This window comes from Anolis sagrei, chromosome 5, assembly GCF_037176765.1.
Source record: "Anolis sagrei isolate rAnoSag1 chromosome 5, rAnoSag1.mat, whole genome shotgun sequence".
Lineage (NCBI taxonomy): Eukaryota > Metazoa > Chordata > Lepidosauria > Squamata > Dactyloidae > Anolis > Anolis sagrei.
This window is the reverse complement of record NC_090025.1, coordinates 119,425,769-119,445,563: the sequence shown is the minus strand read 5'-3', so window position 1 is coordinate 119,445,563 and position 19,795 is coordinate 119,425,769. Positions and strand designations below refer to the sequence as shown.

Below are 19,795 nucleotides of genomic sequence, written 5' to 3'. Positions count from 1 at the left end.
TAGATGATGTTTCATTATGGAGCAGATTGCATTGTTCTTTTTAAAGTAGATGGCAGATTACTTATTTTAACAGAGCACTGTTCAAAAGGGGAAGCGAGTGCCCTATCCATTTTTCCAATTCACTGCAAAAAAAATATATTGGCAAACAGCTGTATATGACAGTAGTCATTATTCATACTGGGGAAATGGCTCTCTTAACATTTATAGTTTTTTTAAGGGCTAAATTATTAGATTACAGATCTAAAGTTGATTCTTGACTTTTTTGCAACCCAGACTTAGCTGGCAATATGTGGCAAAGTACCCTTTAAAATCTGAAGAGGGACCTACACTATACAGTTGGCCGTCTGGGGTTCTGCATACACAGATTCAACCATCCAGAGTTTGGAAACAGTAAAAGAAAAGAAAAAGAAAAAAAGAGCAAGACTCCTTTTTTGTTTTTTGTTTTGTTTTTCATTTTAAATAAGAGACACCATTTTACTATGCCATTTTATATATATACTCTGTTCAAAAGTTACAAACAAATAGGTTGTGTAGGTTTTTTCTTAAGTTGAATTTGTATGTAAGTTAGAACAGGTACATTTTTAAGTGTAACAACACCAACCATATCTTTCTTTCTTTCTTTCTTTCTCTCTCTCTCTCTCTCTCTCTCTCTCTCTCTATATATATATATATATATTTATATATAACGCTTTGGTTAACATAGGGAATATGCTGTGGTGTTTGTTTTGCTGTCTGTGCCCTTGTTCATAAGATTTTCCCTCACTTTCTGTCCCTGTGAAAGTTTGATCTTGAAATTTTTCACTTGTTGTAGAAACAAGGATTAATGGCAAAGCTTCAGTGAAGGCAATTTTTCCTCATGATAACTTTTTAAAGAGTGGATTTCCCTTCTGAGGGGGAGATTTCTCTCATTCCCTGTTGCCTTTGGCCCTTCAGGTGTTTTGGACTTCAACTCCCAGAAATCCCAGCCAGCTTACTGGCTGTTAAGAATTATGGGAGGTGAAGTCCAAAACACCTGGAGGGCCAAAGATTCTCCATGCCTGCATTAGAGGACAGATCCACTTTAATTCCAGTTTCTGCCTCCTGCAGGATTCTGGGGCTTGTAGTTTAGGGAGGGGCCTTTAAACTGCTCAGCCAAACAGGTACTGGGCAAACCCTAGAATACTGCAGTTGGCAGAAATTGGATTCAAAATGGATCCATCCTCTAATGTGATGAGGCTGCATTACATGGGTAGGAGACTGCCAATGAATACCAGGTAATGTAAGCTAGATTTCAAAGAAAGGAACTGGCAAAACGACATCTGAGTACTTCTTGTCCAAAAACAACCACGCTGGAATTCATGGAGTCAACAGGAGATAACAAAAGTATTCTAAGGAGAAGTGAAGAAGATGTGTTAAAAGGATATAAGAACATTGACTGCTTCTCCTGCCATGTTGCTCTGCCACTCCTCTATGTCCTCTGGCTCAAAGAGCATATGAAGGGATACGTGTGAGAGAAAAACATACCATGTCTGCAGCCCCTTTCCTGCCTGGTATACAGTTGGCCCTCCATAAAACACAGATTCTGCATTCACAAATTCAACCATTATTGGGAAACTTTCATTTTGCTATTGTACATATGGGTCACCACCGTATTACACCATTGTATGTAATGGTACATGAGCATCCACAATTTTTGGGGTGGGCCTGGAATTAAACCGTAGCAGATATCAAGGTCAACAGTACACAGCTGATTTATGCACCTCAAAATATGTACACCAAGTGAAACAGTTCTGAATTTTGATCCACAAAAATTCTGACATACCCTATAGAATGAATAGTTTTAATGTTTTCCCCCGATACAAGAACTGTTCTTACAAAATATTTAAACCTAACTAGAATTACTGGTATAGTATCTATTCAATTTTAGCAGAATTTGTAACATTCAAAATTGTACTTGAACTTTACAGTATTTTTCATATTAGAATCACAAGCACAATCTTATAAGCTAAAAGCAAATGCATACTGAGAGCAAATGCATACCTAAAGAATAACCACCCAGGGTCCACAAGCAAGACTGAAATAAACCCAAAGTTTGCATAGTATTGGGGGGGGGGGGGAGAGAGAAAATGACTCTGGGGTAAATAGGGAAAACCCCTCCATCCCAATGACAACTGAGCATGCTAAATAGGCACAAAATGCTGCCTGAATGTTTGGAGGACAAAGAAAGGAGGGTGATGGAATGACATAATGGCTGGCAGGATCACTGACAATGCTGAGCAAGAGCATTCCATCACACAACTTTTTGTTAACAGGTTTAGTTTGTTCACTAGTCTCTGAGTTTTCTATGCATAGCAAAGACATGCAATGCTTCTAAAAATATAGGCCTCCCTTTGTATTGTCTCTATGCCATATTTGGAAGCAGAAATATACCTTTCCTATTTTTAAATCATTTAGCCAGCATTTAACATATTCCCTAAGAAGAGTAATGTATAAGTTTCATTAAAAAAATTAAAAGGCCTGAAATCTATATTTAGTGTTTTATATTATTCTACGAACATTCTCTGACATTCATATTCCTGGTGCAAGTATTGTATCGCAAAAAAGAAAAAATATTCTTGCAGCAATCCCAAGCACAATGTTTTATTAACATTTTATTATTCTAACTTTCTGGCTCCTTTCACTTTTTGCTCCACAACTGGAGTAATAAACTGAATAGCTACAACTGTCCAAATTTCAGAACTCAGATTTTTAAAGAACCAAGAGGAAAATTGTAAATGACATATGCTACTGAAAAGTGACAAGCGAAAGTATGAGTATAGACAAGTGCACTTGCAATGGAGGGAAAAGGGGGAAATGCAGGGGAAATGTTTTTCTTGCCCTCTGTTAAAACAAGCCTTGGACTCCATGCAGCCACCAATTTTGGACACTGCTACTTAAGGCAATCATGGTGGCAGCTTCTTCACCTTGTCAAAGTATGTCAAGATGCATTTGTTAGGTATTGCTAGGGCATGCCCAGATCCAGACCACGATCACTTTGATAGAATCTTGTCAACCAATTGTCACAGCATGAACCTAGCACTGAAAGTGAGAGGAGAACTGAGAGTACAACAACTGTACATATACATACAGAGAGAGAGGCTGAGAATAGGCTCTGTATATGTGTTCTGGTGAAGTATCATAACCAGCTTCATTGGGTGGGGAGCATGAAAGAAAACATCAGGTATTCTCCCCCATGAACCATCAAGGACATTAATATCTTCCTGAGAGGCCCTGCTCTCGGTCCCACCACCTTTGAACCACCAGATAAAGAAGTGAACACCATAATCCAGCTAGAGATTGTGTACATGTGAAGAGATACACGTATGAAAATGTTGTTTTGGAGTAGAAACCATACATGCCAGTAGCATCCTTTCTTATTCACTTGCCAGGCCTGCATCCATGCTTTATTTTAAAACATCTCATTAAACAAATATATAATGGTAAGCATGTTGTTAATGTCACATGCCAGCGTAATTCTACATTACACCTGCCTGTAACTTTATGAATGTATTCTCTTCTACCTTCTGTAATGACCAAAGTTCCACCAGTACTCATAGTTTTCTAACAGCAGCCCTGCTGAATGGCTATTCTATGGCACATGGTATTGGAGAACTTTCTGATTATAATATCTTTGAGATATCAGCTAGAGGAATGGTTCTCAATCTATGGGTCTCAATTCCATGGCAGTACATAAAGAGCAACACTCTCTGTGGTCACTACAAAAAAATTAAACTCCTACTACTCCTTATTCGCTGTGATGACTAAAGACCCTTCCATACAGTTGTACAAAATCCACATTGAACTGGATTATATGGCAGTGTGGACTCAGGGCAGATATTGTGGATTATATGCCTTGATATTCTTGGTTATATGTCTGTAGAAGGGGCCTAAGGTATCTAGGAAGATGAATATCCCTTCTAGCCAACTCAGCACTTTCTATTGAGCAGGAAGGTTGCTGGCTCTCTGCCATGAGATATTGAAGACTTCCTCTCATGCACCTTGATATGCTGGCTCTGCATCTTTAATGTTGACAAAAAAAAGACAGAGGGAAGACAAATGGGCCTACCATACCTAAATCATGTAAACAAGCCCTCAAAGGACCTTTAAGCGTCCCACTTCACTGTACAGCTGCTGCTTCTCATATCAGATGTGTCTTTCTGAGAGGTAACTAAACAAATTAAGGCTGCAATCATTTTCAGTTGCTCACAACAATTTGTTCTGTGCCTTCATTCATCCACTGAATAAATTCAAATGTATAGCAGTGTCAATAAGTAGCAACACTTGAAATCCAGCAATGATTTTACCTAAGAAATGATCTTATCCAGATAATATAAGTGTACATACCAAAGTTCTGCAGCATACCTATCCTAAATATGTATATTAATTAACTTCCAACTATAATCAAAACAGTTTGAATGAGTTGCAATTTCAAGTACCACAATGACTCCAGTGGCCTCCATGCTTTTTCAAATGTATATTTTAGTTGAATGCCTCACACATATAAAATGATATGTCATATGTTCTATACATTTATGAACTTACTATGTGATGTGAGTCTCGGAAACCAAATAGAAATTCAGTACATATAGCTGTGGTGCACACACAAAATCAATGAAACCAGGCCAATGAACATGGCCATAAGCCACTATGCAATTAGACAAAGGATCTTACTCAGCACTCCAATGCCTCCACCTCATCTTCAATGGTTAAAATTAACTGAATGACATGGGATCCGACACACTGAAAATGAACTAGTTTCTATGTTACTGCTGCCATAATCCTTTAGCTAGACAAAACATTCATACAAAGGGGTCTCTCCCTCTTCCCAGCTGATTTCTAAACAGCTTTACAATTATCAACTCCAAAGCGGGAACTTTTTTGTGTCACCATTGTTAGAACAAAACAAGCTGAGTTGATTTTTTTTATTTAAAGACAAAAGCTTATTTTGAGATTAGTCAGCTTTCGAAATTCATTATTTCCAACACACACACACACACACACAATTTGCAGCATCTAATCATTGCAAAATGTAGCTCAACCATGGCATAAAAATGTTCCTTTGTACTTACGTAGAAAGTGTTTTTCCAGCAAGGCAATTTCCAGATGGCCTTTGATCTCATTTAATCTATCAGATTCCGTTCTGCTATAATCCGGGACTCCTGAAGCCATGATGATGGTCCCAGGACCAGCCTATTGAGGGGGAAAGAGGAAAAAACAGAAACACGGTGAGCTCAGAAATCAACCTCTCTCAAGGAGGGCCATTTATGCATACAGACACATATGCAATACGTAAGACAAAGATACATTTCATAAAACCAAGCCCCAGGCAGGTGAACAAACCTCCTATTCTGCATTAGCTTGGTGAAACGAATCAATAGAAGCTAATGAAAAGAAGCATAGCTTTCTCTTAAGCATCTCAGAGTACTGCGCCTGCTCAGAGCTCCAAGAGTCTCCGGGAGAAAGCGTTTGGAGTTCTGCAGCAAAAATCATCGTCATCTGAACTCCCTCCTATTGGCTGGAATCACACTTTAAATAATGGGGATTCCGAGTCAATAAAAGCCAATTATTTCACAGTAACCGTTTGAGTAGTTATTAGGAAAGTAGAATGAGTTTAATGAACACTGGGCAACCCTGCATTAATCCCTTCTCATGCATATGCAAATACATATTGCAGGAGAGCATAACAAAGAAGAAAAAAGACTGCAGTCTTCACAAGACAGACAATAGAAGGGAGGAACTATGATCAGAACAGATGGGAAAAATCTTGCGAAGTTTAAAGTTGTAATATATAATATTTTAAAGACTTCATGCTGTGCCTGTTCTGAACTTTGCAGAATTCTATATACTGTTCCATTTATTTTATTTTACAAAAATAGAAAATGGTGTAACACTATTAATCTCAATTCATGTAAAATTAATGGATAAAGCAGCAAAGATAATGCAATGGTAAGGGCAGGCAATACATCTTACATAAATCACATTATATAAATTTGGCCATAAACTGTTGAACTGTTGAAGAAAAAAAGAAGATACATTTCCAAACAGTGAGAGTAATACAACAAAAAAACAGTATGACACCATTTCCAAAAGGAAATCAATAAACATGTCAGAATAAAAAATACAACATGAGATAAACAATATCAAAGTACCCTGGTTGCAAATTTCCTTTACAGACTGCTTTTGAAGCTGCCTCTAACAGAATGCAGTAGAATGCACTACATTTTGTCCTACATCTTTCAGAGGATATTGCTATACATGCTATAATATAAATAATGCATTTGTTGTAAAACAAGGTAACATCACCAGTTATTTTATTTCCCCCTATAAAACAAAATATAGCCAATATACAGTATAAAGGCAGCCCCAAGTTACAAACATGCAAAGTACAATGACTCCTTGTTAAGAACAAGGGTGAGACAACAGGAAATGAGAGACATCTACCATGCGGAAGGAAAATTCCCTCCTTAAAGAGTTATCACAGGGAAAAGGAGGCTCCACTGAAGCTTTCTCACCAATCCTTGTATCCACAACAAGCCAAATTTTCCAAAATACAATTATCACAGGGACAGAAAGTGAGGGGACATCTTCTGAACAAGGGCACAGACAGCAAAGCAAACATCATGGGGGTGTTCACCCTTCCCTACAGCTGTTTTGACTTACCTACACATTCAATTTAAGAACAAACCTACAGAACCTAATCTTGTTTGCTGTCCTGATTTCGGGGGTTTTTTTAATACTGGTAGCCAGATTTTGTTCATTTTCCTGGTTTCCTACTTTTTGTTGAAATTGTCCACATGCTTGTGGATTTCAATGGCTTCTCTGAGTAGTCTGACATGATGGTTGTTAGAGTGGTCCAGCATTTCTGTGTTATTTGCTCAAATAATATGCTGTGTCTAGGTTGGTTCATCAAGTGCTTTCCTATGGCTGACTTCTCTGGTTGAATTAGTCTGCAGTGCCTTTCATGTTCCTTGATTTGTGTTTGAGCAGTGCATTTGGTAGTCCCTATGTAGACTTGTCCACAGCTATATGTGACAAACAAACAAGGTGGGAGTTTTTTCTCCCACCCTGGGCATTTCACAGATATATATAGAAATCACACTTGTGTAGTTTCCAACAAACCTCACAACTGCTGAGAATGTCTTCCATACATGTGGGTGAAACATCAGGAGAAAATGCTTCTGAAACATGACCGTACAGGCAGGAAAACTCACAGCAACCCAGTGATTTCGATCATGAAAGCCTTCGACAACACAACTTGGGGACTGTCCGTATATTCATCTATAAGCTGACTTCAAGTATTTGTTAAGGGCAGGTTTGGAGCCAAAATTATGGATTTTGATGTGACCACTGGATAAGATACGGGTCATTCTGCAAGGAGGAGAAAGCAGGGATACTGTCTCAGAGAGTCAGCTGCCCTGTCAAGGCATTTAAAAGGTCAGAAGTGGCATCATGGCAGAACAAGTTGAAGAGATTTGTAACATTCCCAAGATGGATTAAGCTCTTGACTTTAGCCACTCTACCCAGAGAAGGGGATGGTTCCCTTTTTTTTTTTTAAAGAGTTAAGGTACAATGAAAAAAATAAGATTATAAATCCAAGACATAGTTTGGCTTTAAAATGAATGGGAGGGAGGAGGTAGTTTGTTACAAATCAAGACCTATATGACAAGAAAACTCATTATACAGGTTGAGCTTCCCTTTTCTGAAAATTCAAAATATGACCACACAGGTGTCTGCAATAGCTACAGTTTTGCTTTCTAGGATTAAATGGAGACAAACTTTGGTCATGCACAACATTATTTAAAACTTTGTGAACCAAATTAGCTTTGGCGTATGTGTAGAAGGTGTACATAAAACATACAGAAATTTCATGTTAAGACTTGGGTCCCATCTCCAAGATATCTAATGATGCATGTTCCAAAATCTGATATAATTCAGATGTTCCAAAATCTGATATAATTCAACATCTTCTGGTCTCAAGGATTTTAAATAACCCTTTCTTTCCATAGCCTTAAGACATACAGTCACCTACTTTATCTTCCTCTGTCTTTTCACAGTCTTCCTTTATGTTACCTTCCACCTTTCAAAGACCCACCAAGTTTTAGGCAAGCTTCTCTAACTTGGAATACAAAGGTTTTCTTTTCAGTAAATTATTGCAACAGCTGCAGTCATTATTTCCTATTAAGTAGAAGTTTTTGGACATTTCAAGGAACTAAAGGAGCATGTTTTCTCAGCATCATTATTTTTCTGAACATCTGCAAAGGATGCATATTCATTTAAATCCTGGCCTGAGGGCCAAGCTAGATATCATGATGATTCATGAAGGCAGTGCTTCACTCTCCCCCTCCTCTCTTCCTTGCAATACATACAATGCATATGATGATATACACCACAGTGTGCAATTCCATTCCCCAATCTATCCACAAGGAAAGAAGCATAAAATATATCGCCCAACTCACTGTGTACACTTTCTGTTACATTCCTTGTGTTGAAAAGAATGAAAACAGATATGGAGCACTGGCAGCTTCCCTTCTCCAATTAGTATCTAGACTCTTCTTAAGTGACTTATTTATGCATACTCAGCTGCCTAACTCATTTATTCAGTATGGCACACATCTCAGTAAATACATGCAGGCTAGCACTGTTAATACAGCATTCAATGGCAGTCTGGCGAACTCTATGCTAATATTTTTATGAAGAAAATCCCTCCCCAGTAATAACAAAAATATCAAATCCTACATCTTCCACCACTGCTCATGGAAAACATTTGCCCTTTGCACTAGGTCTGATATGAGTGTACTATATCTTTTATCTGCCTCTTTCACAAGTCCTCACGGCACTACTGACAACTTCTGGTTTAACAGTAATCACATTGTATGGTTGCTAGGCACCCACACATCCAAGCGGCCTCTTAATCTTTCTTAACCTTATCCACATTGATAAGTGAAAAGTTATGCAACTAAAGATTCCATTGTAGACAGTGAGTGGGCAAATAAGGTGATTTTCTTTACTCTGTAGTTGCCCACTTATATCAATGCTGGCCCTCCACCAGTTTGAAAATGTTTATTTTTTTTTTAATCAAAATTTGATAGTGAGGGTGCCTTCCTCTCTGACAGATTCCCAAAACAGAAAGGATTGCTTGCTATAAGGCAGTGTTCCTCGACTTTCCTAATGCTGTGAACCCTTAATACAGTTCCTCATGTTGTGGTGACCCCCAACCATAACATTTTCATTGTATTGTCGAAGGCTTTCATGGCTGGAATCACTAGGTTCTTGTGGGTTTTTTCGGGCTACATGGCCATGTTCTAGAGGCATTTTCTCCTGACGTTTCGCCTGCATCTATGGCAAGCATCCTCAGAGGTAGTGAGGTCTGTTGGAATTAGGACATGGGTTTATATATCTGTGGAATGACTGGGGTGGGGCAAAGAGCTCTTCTCTGCTGGAGCTGGGTGTGAATGTTTCAACTGACCACCTTCATTAACATTTGAAGGCCTGGCTGAGCCTCCATTTCCTAATTCCAACAGACCTCACTACCTCTGAGGATGCTTGCTATAGATGCAGGCGAAACGTCAGGAGAATATGCCTCTAGAACATGGCCATTTAGCCCGAAAAAACCCACAAGAACCTATTATTTTCATTGCTTCTTCAAAACTGCAATTTTGCTACTGTTATGAATTGCAATGTAAATATCTGATATGCAGGATGTATTTTCATTCACTGGACCAAATTTGGCACAAATACCCGATATGCTCAAATTTGAATACTGGTGGGGTTGGGGGGGGGGTTGATTTTGTCGTTTGGGAGTTGTATTTGCTGGGATTTATAGTTAACCTACAATCAAAGTGCATTTTAAACTCCACCAATGATGGAATTGACCCAATCTTGACACACAGAGCTCCCATGACCAACAGAAAATACTGAAAGGATTTGGAGGGCATTGACCTTGAGTTTTGGAATTGTAGTTCACCTACAACCAGAGAGCACTGTGGACTCAAACAATGATGGATCTGTACCAAGCTTGGCACAAATACGCAATATGCCCAAATGTGAACATTAGTGGAATTTGAGGAAAACAGACCTTGACATTTGGGATTTGTAGTTCACCTACAATCAAAGAGCATTCTGAACCCTACCAACAATAGAATTGGGCCAAACTTCCCACACAGAACCCCCATGACCAACAGAAAATACTGTGTTTTCAGATGGTCTTTGGTGACCCTTCTGACATCCCCTCGCAACCACCTCCCAAGGATCCCGACCCCCAGGTTGAGAAACGATATAAGAGAAGTTGTACTAGAAATGCCTCACATGTTTGTGTTTGTTTTTTTTTGGGGGGGGGGGGGAGATAAGGCAGACTGACAGTGAGTAGAAAAAATGTTGATAACAAATTTAACAATGGAAAATAGAAAAAAGTGAAACATGGGATGTAAAGGAACAGGGCTTGGGTTAGGGGAAAATATAGAGTAAGACTCTAAATCAGGCATTCTCAGGCCCTCCAGCTGTTTGGGCCTTCAACTTTCAGAATTCCCAACAACTGAACAAGCTTGTTGGGGCTACTGGGAGTTGAGACACAAACAGCTGGAAGGCCGCAGTTTGAGGATGCCTGCTCTAAATAACCAAAATCATGCAGCTTATCCCTCTTTCCCTTAATAATGTGTTGACCAGGAGTCACAAGTGTGAGGTAGGGGGGATTTAAACCAACTTTCCCCAGCCACTCATTTTCTGAAACCTAAACACACACTCAACCCTTAAATCTTAATTAATCTTACCCACATGAGCTAGTGGAAGTGAAAGAAAAAACTCCTTCCTAAATCTTTTCTGAAGACACTTCCCATGTCTCATATGAAAGAGAGACAAGCAACAACATGAACAAGTACAAACATGCGTGATTTTAATAGCATCACAATACAAGGTCAAAGACTTTAAAAAAATATTAAGATTGAATGGGTACATAAAATAGTGTGGTTGTTAGATATGTAATCTTTTAAAGAAGAATAGCCATAGGGTGAATCTGACATTCTTGGTTCCTGCTCTATCACATGTTGGGATGGGGAAGCAGAAAGGATGCAATGATTCATTTGTGAAGTAAATTGTTCTGCATATGATCAGAACTTCAAAAAACATTTCTGATTAAGAAGTCTCGACCCTTAAGCCAAGGGATAGAGAATCCGCAGCTTTTCAATTACTTCTGCATTTGCACTAGGTAAGTTTCTTTAAGTGACATACCCTTAATAACCTTTAACAAACAAGATGTTTGACAAGTAAGTGAAGCATGCATGTTGTCAGAGGAAGAAAGGAAAGGAAAGGAAAGAAAGCATCAGATACATGATAGGCCTGGGCGGTTTCGTTCGTTAATTTTGTAATTTGTTAAATATTCGTTAATTTTAGCAATTACAAAACGATTACAAAACTTATTTTTAAACCCGGAAGTGTTTTTAAATATCGAAACGGCATGCGCCAAATATTTTTGTATTTCCGTCCATTTCGGAAATACGTAAGATGGCTAGATGCTTGCTGGGAGCTCTGGGAGCCAATCAGAAGAACCCACAGAGCTGATTGCCCTGTGGGTTCTCCTGATTGGGCGGGCTCAGGGGCGGCTCAACCATTATGCAAAGCAACTAGCAAGTAAGCCGTTGCGGAACACTTTATTTTGCCAGGGGTGCCGAGAGCGAGGGACGCGGGAAGCTATCAGAGGCCAGAGGGACCCTGCTGCTGGTGGTAAGCCTGCTGCTCCTCCTCCTCCCATCCTCCTCCTTCTCTGCCTGCAGCAGCAGGGTCCCTCTTCCTCCCCGCCCCCACCGAGCGGCGCAGCCTGCTGCTCTTGCCCTGGCTGCTCTTGCCCCACCCCTGTGGATGGCCCCTTCCACTGCCGGCGCGCCCTGTCACTCCAGGCTTGACAGGGAGCCAGGGGCGGGGACAGCTCAGCTGGTCACCACCCCGCCAGTCTCCCTGGTCATGGGGCCTTCCGTTCCTCCCCCCCCCCAATCCTCCGACCCTTTCTCTTCCTCCTCCTCCTCAGGCCGCGCCGCTCGGAGATGCCGAGGGCGAGGGGGGAGGAAGAGGAGGAGCGGCAGGCCCGGTTATCAGGGAGACTGGTGGGGTGGTGGCCAGCTGAGCTGTCCCTGCCCCCGGCTCCATCTCAAGCTTGGAGTGACTGGGCAGCGGCGGCAGGAAGGGGCATCCATGGGGGCGGGGCAAGAGCAGCCGGGGGCGACCTCTCCCGCCGACCTCCTCACTCCACTCCCAGCCACCCACTCCCCGTGAGTATATGGCAGTGGAGAGGGAGGTTTAGGGCAATCTGCACAACTACATGATCCAGAATACCAATGGCAGGGGGATGTACAAAAACAAAAAAAAAACACCCCAGAGTTGATTGGATTATCACAGGGCCCTTCCAGGCAGAACTTATATCCCAGGATCTGATCCCAGGTGTTCAGTTTATCCCAGATTAAAAATTAATAATTAAATTAAAAAATATTGAAAAAATATTGAAAAAAAAGGCGCCATCTTTACAAAACGTTTTGTAAATATTAACGAAATTTCGTAAATACCGAACTTTTTCAAGGGAAAATTTTGTAATTATTTTAAATATCGAAACAAAAAAAAACCCCAAATACAAATCGATTTTAGAAACAAATTTTTCCGTAGTTACCCAGGCCTAATACATGACACATTTACATTGAAGAGGATGTAAGTGAGATCCCATGCCTTAGGACAGTCCTTTGGGTAATGTGACAGGCACTACACATGTTGCAACTGCACCATTCCCAGTCAACAAGCAGTAGAAGCTTTCTAATCTATGTTGGGGAAAGTCTAGGTTGAAGTTCAAATTGACAAAGAGAGCAAATAAGAAAATATTCCCCCATGGCTTGCTCTGTAGAAACCTTGGTGTATCCTAAAGCTAACATTTTACACAGACATCTAATGATTATTTAACTAATTAAATTATTTCAATTATTAGTGTTGATGGCAATCTGCCATCAACACTGTGTTGATGAATATTAACTATGCTGTCGAAGGCCTTCATGGCCGGAATCACTGGGTCGCTGTGAGTTTTTCAGGCTGTCAGCCATACATAGCAGAGCACCTGATGAACCAACCTGGATACAGCATATTATTTGAGAACACAGAAATGCTGGACCACTCTAAGGAAAAGGACTGTCTGGAGCATTAGGAATTCTAATCAGAGGGAAGTCTGCTAGTTTCCTGAGGGAGTGAAGAACTGTTTTGGGAACCAAGTATTGAACTGTTTTAAAGTAACCATAAGCTTCATCTCATTATTGCAACTATTACGCTTAAGTGCCTATATTGTTGAAGTTCACACAAATAAACAACTTTGTTCTTTGTTAATCAACAACTGTCTCAAGAATGCCTCTATGTGAAGAAGTTCCATAGCATATTGGGGAAAGAGAATTCCCAGATTGGTGGCAGCGACATTTCAAAAAAATCTCATTGTTATTTACCTCAGAGTTCTGAGCCCTGAGTGCAAATTCAGCACATTCCAGCCTACTGAAAACCTCTTGCCAAACCAAAAGCTGAACATTCCTTTTAAGTGTGGTGGTAGCCAGTTTCCTCAGTAAAATTTCCTCAGAATACAGTGTATTGGTGGCAAAGTCTCTGCGGCTTCCAAGCATCTAGGTCGTTTTAAAATAATAATCCTTTACAGAGGGACTTGAATTTTAAAATACATTGCCTCAGCCATGTATATAGTAACACACACACACACACACACTGTGTGTGTATCTCCAGAGGATGCATTGCAGGACTTTGTGTGGATATGTGAAACTGTGGGGAATATCACAGAACCATAGAGTTGGAAGAGGCCACAAGGGCTAACCAGTCCATCCCCCTGCCATGCAGGAACACACAATCAAAGCACTTTCGGCAGATTGCCATCCAGCCCCTGCTTAAAAACCTTCAGAAAAGGAGACTCCAACACACTTTGATACAACATATGCCACTTCTGAACAGCTATCATCATCAGGAAATTCTTCCTAATGTTTAGATGGAATCTTTTTTCCTGCAATTGAAATCCATTGATCCATGCTCCAGTCTCCAGAACAGGAGAAAACAAGCTTGCTCCTTCCTCAGTGTGACATCCTTTCAAATATTTAAACATAGCAATAATGTCCCCTCTCAGCCTTCTTTACGCCAAGCTCAACATAACCAACTCCCTCAGCCATTCCTCACAGCACTTGGTTTCCAAATCCTCCATCATTTTCGTTGCCTTTCTCTGGACAAGTTCTGGCTTGTCAATATTCTTTTTGAATTGTGGTGCCCAGAACTGGACACAGTATTCCAGGTAAAATCCTACTGAATAAACAATGTCCGGCAGAAACATACTATAGAATCATGCTGGAGGACGCAGAAAACCTCTGTTGTGCTGGAAGATCTAGCAGTGCCTAGAGGATATCTCTCTAGGTATCGCTAGATCTTCCAGCACAATACTGTAGTCAACTTCAAGAGGTAGTTTGATAGAATCACCTAGAAAATGCCAAGAGAGGACATATTTTGAAAATGATACTATGGGCAACAGTCCCATGGATATGGAGGTAATATTTTACTCTCATAGTCAATCTCTGTCTTATGCACTCCTTATTCCTCTATCTGCATATATAACTTGCAAAAATTCCCAACTGTTTTGTTTAGTTGTTCATTCAGTGACATTTGTACATATACCAAACCATACCAACCAAGACATAAATTATTCAACAATGTGGTCATTTCAAAAGTACAATTCCAGCTACTGACAAAAAGAATGAAATGTAGGCATTTGGCATGAAGTATATATGAGCCAGAACACAGAGAAAACAAAATGAAGTTGGAACAACAATACACCCAATGTAATGTAGTGGGATTTCAGGCTTGACTGAAGTCTCTCTCCAAACCAAATATTACTAGTGTCCTCATTTTTTGGAGTCTATTGCAGTTGAACAACTGGTTTCTGTCAGCATAACAACATTACTCCTGAAAAAATATAGAAGCATCAAATGGCTTTACTAAGGATACTAGAATATGATTTTACAAGATACAGTGAAATGATATTATTTTCTCTTTGAATAACTGTATGCTAAAGTAAGAAGCTGCAGAGCACAGTGGCATGGGATAAATAATATTAATGCATCATGTACAGCTAAAACAAGGATGAGTACTTATGGTGAGCTGTAAACATCTCAACCCTCGAATTATAAGTCATTATCCACTGCTTTACTACACTTAGACATGCACTGAGTCTCTGTATCAGGAGAAAAGAGGGATAAATTTATATCATGAGTGTATGATTTCACAAACAAAAACTGGCACTATCATTGTCCTGAAATCACTGTTAAATGGCAAGAGTTGAATGATCACTTTAAAAAAAACTGTTTGCTCTGCTGAATAATCTGGAATGAATATTGCAGGTGTCCTGCTCCGATTCCACTTTGTATTGACTACTATAAGAAGCTAAGGCAATAATAATAATAATAATAATAATAATAATAATAATAGGGAGATGCTTGACAGCCTGCCACAAAGAATATGCACAGCATTTTGTAAATAAGGTCGCTAAGATTCGTTCCAAACTGGATGTTGTAGTTGATCCAGTTCCAGTGGATGGAACCTTAATTCCTGACTGTTCAGTATCGTTGTGTACAATGTGTACAGCCTGAGGATGTGGGCAGAATCCTTGGAAAAATGAGAAACACCACATGTGTTGGTAGACTCTTGCCATTTGAGATTTATAAAAAGGCCAGAGGGAAATAGGCTGAGTTAGTATGAAGGAGATAGTCAAAACCTCCTTGCAACAAAACAGCATTCCAACTTGCCTAAAGCAGGCAGTTGTGAGGCCTTTGATGAAAAATCCATCCCTGGATCATTCTGTACTAGATAATTATCTGCAACTGTCCTGCCTAACATTTTGGGGGAAAGTACCAGGATATGTGATAGTCTTCCAACTCCAGGTTGTTTCTGGATGCAACAGATAATCTAGATCAATTTCAATCTGGTTTCAAGTCTGGCTATAGGACAAAGACACTGTTTGATACCCTTGGTGGATGATTTAGACAGGAGACTGAGGAGGGGGAGTGTGTCTCTTCTTGACCTCTCAGCAGTTTTTGATACCACTGACCTTTGTATCCTTCTAGGCTATCTCACTGAGATGGGACTTGGAAGCACTGTTTATAATTGATCCACATATTCCTGGAAGGGTGAACTGAGAAAGTGGTGCTGAAGGACTCTTGCTCAACTCCCTGGCCAATATCTTATGAGATTCCCCTGAGAGTTCTGTTTTATCCTCATGCATATAAAACCCTGGGATACGTCATCTGGAGTGTTCAGATATGGTATAATCAATATGGAGATAACATCTTGCACCCCTTTCCACCCCAAGCGAATATGTGTTATCGGTAAGGACTGGATGAGGGTAAACAAACTGATACTTAATCAAGACAAAACTGGGACACTTTGTTGTGAGGAAGATCAGGGAATAGGGATTTTATTCAATGTATTGGTAAGGCAAGTAGTAGTGGGAATACATGTTGATATACTCTTCCTAGTATTAACTCTTTTCAAAAGATGTTGAAGTAGTCATATAATATTTTAGATGCAGCAGTACAGAACTCTTAACAGAGAGGTAGAAATGGTTTTGAATTATAAATGAACTGAATGATTCTAAATGGCAGCTGAGAAATAGGATACTAATAGTGCAGCCATAGTCAGGTTTACCTGAGTTGGAAAGCTGACATAAGTAAGTCCACCTGTCAGGCAAGAAAGACATTAAAAAGTATGTCGAAAAGGTATCATTTTAAAAGCTAGATATAAAATGTTATAACTAACTTCAACAATATTTTTAAATAAAATATATTGAACTCAGAGGGATTTATTTCTAAATAAGCATTCAGAGCAAGGAGGGGAACAATTACTGGGTGTCAGAGGACCATATTGTACACTGGAAATGATTGCACTGCAGATTTCTTCCATGAACTGATTTAAATGAGGAACATCTTTCTAAGAACGATGTAACAAAACCCATATTACTACCAAAAACAAATAGTATAATGCTGAAAATTGCCTACTATTGCTCACAATCACTTGAAATAGAGAAAAAACACAAACTGTAAGTACTCCTCAGAAATTCAATTTTTTTGTGTTTTCTTATGTTAAAATGCAACAGGAATGCTGTTTGATGACAATTAATGAAACAGGAAGAAACTTATTAAACTATATTCTGTCCTAAAACAATACAACACTATGCAACACACACACAAGCAATCAGAGCCAATGAAATTACCAACTAAAGACAATTTCAATAATAGAGAGCATGGCAAACTTAACAGGCCTTTTCCTGCCACTAATCGAGCCTCCTAAAGGGGGAATTCAACATATAGGTTTCCACAGTTAAACATTTCCTTTTCTCCACTTGCTATCCACTGAAAATGCATCTATGCACTATGGCAATGGGGGAAGGAATTATTATCTTTATATATAGCTACACAGGCACAAAGAATTACCTGCAGCACTGTGTGGGAGCATCTACAGAACAGCACCTACCATGTAACTGGAGGAAATATCAATGACACTTCAGGCAGCTTTTGAAAAGGATTACAAACAATCAAATAGGATAGAGCCATCAGTGGCTGTGATCCAGGATAGCTGCTTAGACCTCCAAAAGTAATATTCTATAACGTAAAAACAAACTCATTTTTCAAATATGAGTCTTTCTGCAGCCAAAAGAACACTTTTCAAGCACAAGGGTAAGTTATCAGCAGTCCTGGGAAACTGCCAAGGTTTGCAAAATCTCTTAAGAAAAGCCTTAGAAACACGGAGTGGAAACAAAGTCCAATAAGGGATTGAGTAGACACAGTGTTAATAGAAATATGTAGGATTGGTAAGGTGGGAGGAGATGGGAATGGAGAGTCCCAGAAGAGAACATGGCTGGTTGCTCCACAACATGAGCATTTTGCAAGGCAAAGTTTTGTGGCAGCTCCCATTTTTAAAATGGCATGGACAAAGAACAGTTACATATTTGTAACTGGTCACCATCAAAAACAAAACATTTCAACAGAAGAACTGTGATCTGACCCAGGAAAAGCTATGCCCCGGCATATTTTCTGATTGCCAATAATGAACAACAATGCAGTATGCTTTTATTTCTATTTTCAAATAGCTTATGAAATCCATAATTCAGCAATTCTGTATTATCTGCAATTAACTTCCAGAGCTGTCCAGCAAAGTAAGAAAGCTCAGACTACAAAAGGTAAAAGAGAGGAGCCCATACCCCAAATATGATGTTCTGTCTCCTGTTTGCTTTTCCTCCTTCGAATGACCACAGGTCAGGAGGGAGATGAACTGAAATCAGACACTTATGCAGCTAAGTAGGCAATTCCCTCATTGCCTGGTGCTTTGGAGTCTATATTTGACACTGAGCCAAACATTTGATTGAAGCATTGGCTGAAGGAATCTTCCTCCATATCTGCCCTTCCTTATGCAAGAAATAAAAACTGGGTTCCTGGATGAGTTATTAAATACAGATAGCATTCTGGTTGGGAAGTTGGTGGCATGAAGAGCCACATGCCTTAATGACTGAACACTCCAAACCAGTACTCTACCCCTGTCTTAGGTTTTGTAAAGTTAATACAGATAAAAAGAAAACAGATGTTGGCCATCACAGGGGTGGTATTGTTTATGTCACCACAGCTGTGGAGATAGGGAGGCATGGGAGACAGCAGACTAGTCATCAACGCATGGCAGGCCTTTTGCCATGGGCAGTTACCATGGGGGGACAGTACCACGTTGGCCGCCCCGGAGGGAGGGGGGTGGCAGCACTCCCCTTGTCAGTCACAGTGCCATAGGTGGGCCCAGGAATAGGGACAGCAGCCAGTAACTCTTTAAAAAATGTACCTATTTCAACTTACGTACAAACTGAACTTAAGAACAAACCTACAGAACATATTTTGTTCATTACCCGGGGACTGCCTGGATATTCTGGATCTTTTTCTCCTTAACAGATAATTTTATATTTGTAAAAGATGGAAGATGCAGTGATGCATAAAAGATCTACAAATGAAAAGTTGCATCATTTGAGCCCCTGTTCAATTCAGTGTTTGAACTGAAGTGACAGCCTTACAAAAAGACCCTAAATACCCACATTTATTTTACTAAAAGTTCATAAGTAACAGATCAATAAATATAAAGTCATAAACAGAAAGGCTTAAATGGTTACAGTTCACAACACCACCAGCAATAGTGTTGTAAGTTCACCTGATACACAGAGAGAATGCCAAAGTTATTACAAAGTCCTCATATTCTACGGGTGAACTGTGCAATGTAGGTGAACTGAAATATTTCTCACTGAGCTGCCTTGACCAGCATCCTAATTCACATAACAAGGTCAAGCTACAGAATCAATATAACAGCTCAGCTATCCACTCTCTTGCCATAACACGGAACACAGTGCTGGGAATGACAGTAATGGCTGGATAATTCTTGATGGGAGAGCTATTTTCAGAGCTCAAGTTTTAACCCTCGTTCTACACAGTCATACAAAGGAGAAAACGTGTGGCTTCACACAACAAAATATCAGGGCCTGGGGATCATACCATACACATAATACATGGAGAAGAGTTGAGTGTGCTCTCCTGTAACACTAATCATGTAAGTCAAATACTTGTAAATTTCATTTTCTTTTAATAAAATCAGGAGTGCTGTGATATCTGAGAATGGACTGTCCATGTTTTATCTGTTTTGGTCCTCAGAATAATGCACTCTATATCCAATCAGTAACATGCTAATATATTCTTAC

General features: G+C 39.7%; 1 protein-coding gene across 3 annotated transcripts in view; it reads right to left on the bottom strand.

The window, feature by feature from the left end:
- The window catches only part of GRAMD4 (GRAM domain containing 4), a 98,242-nt gene that overhangs the window by 46,493 nt on the left and 31,954 nt on the right, over window positions 1-19,795 (bottom strand). For 2 of the 3 annotated variants that reach the window (XM_060777814.2, XM_060777815.2), the window contains exon 3: window positions 5,088-5,208. In XM_060777814.2, the coding sequence (XP_060633797.1) occupies window positions 5,088-5,208 (121 nt within the window). Of the gene's footprint in view, window positions 1-5,087; window positions 5,209-5,358; window positions 5,453-19,795 lie in introns of those variants that run through there. The other variant, XM_060777816.2, reaches the window with a different exon arrangement.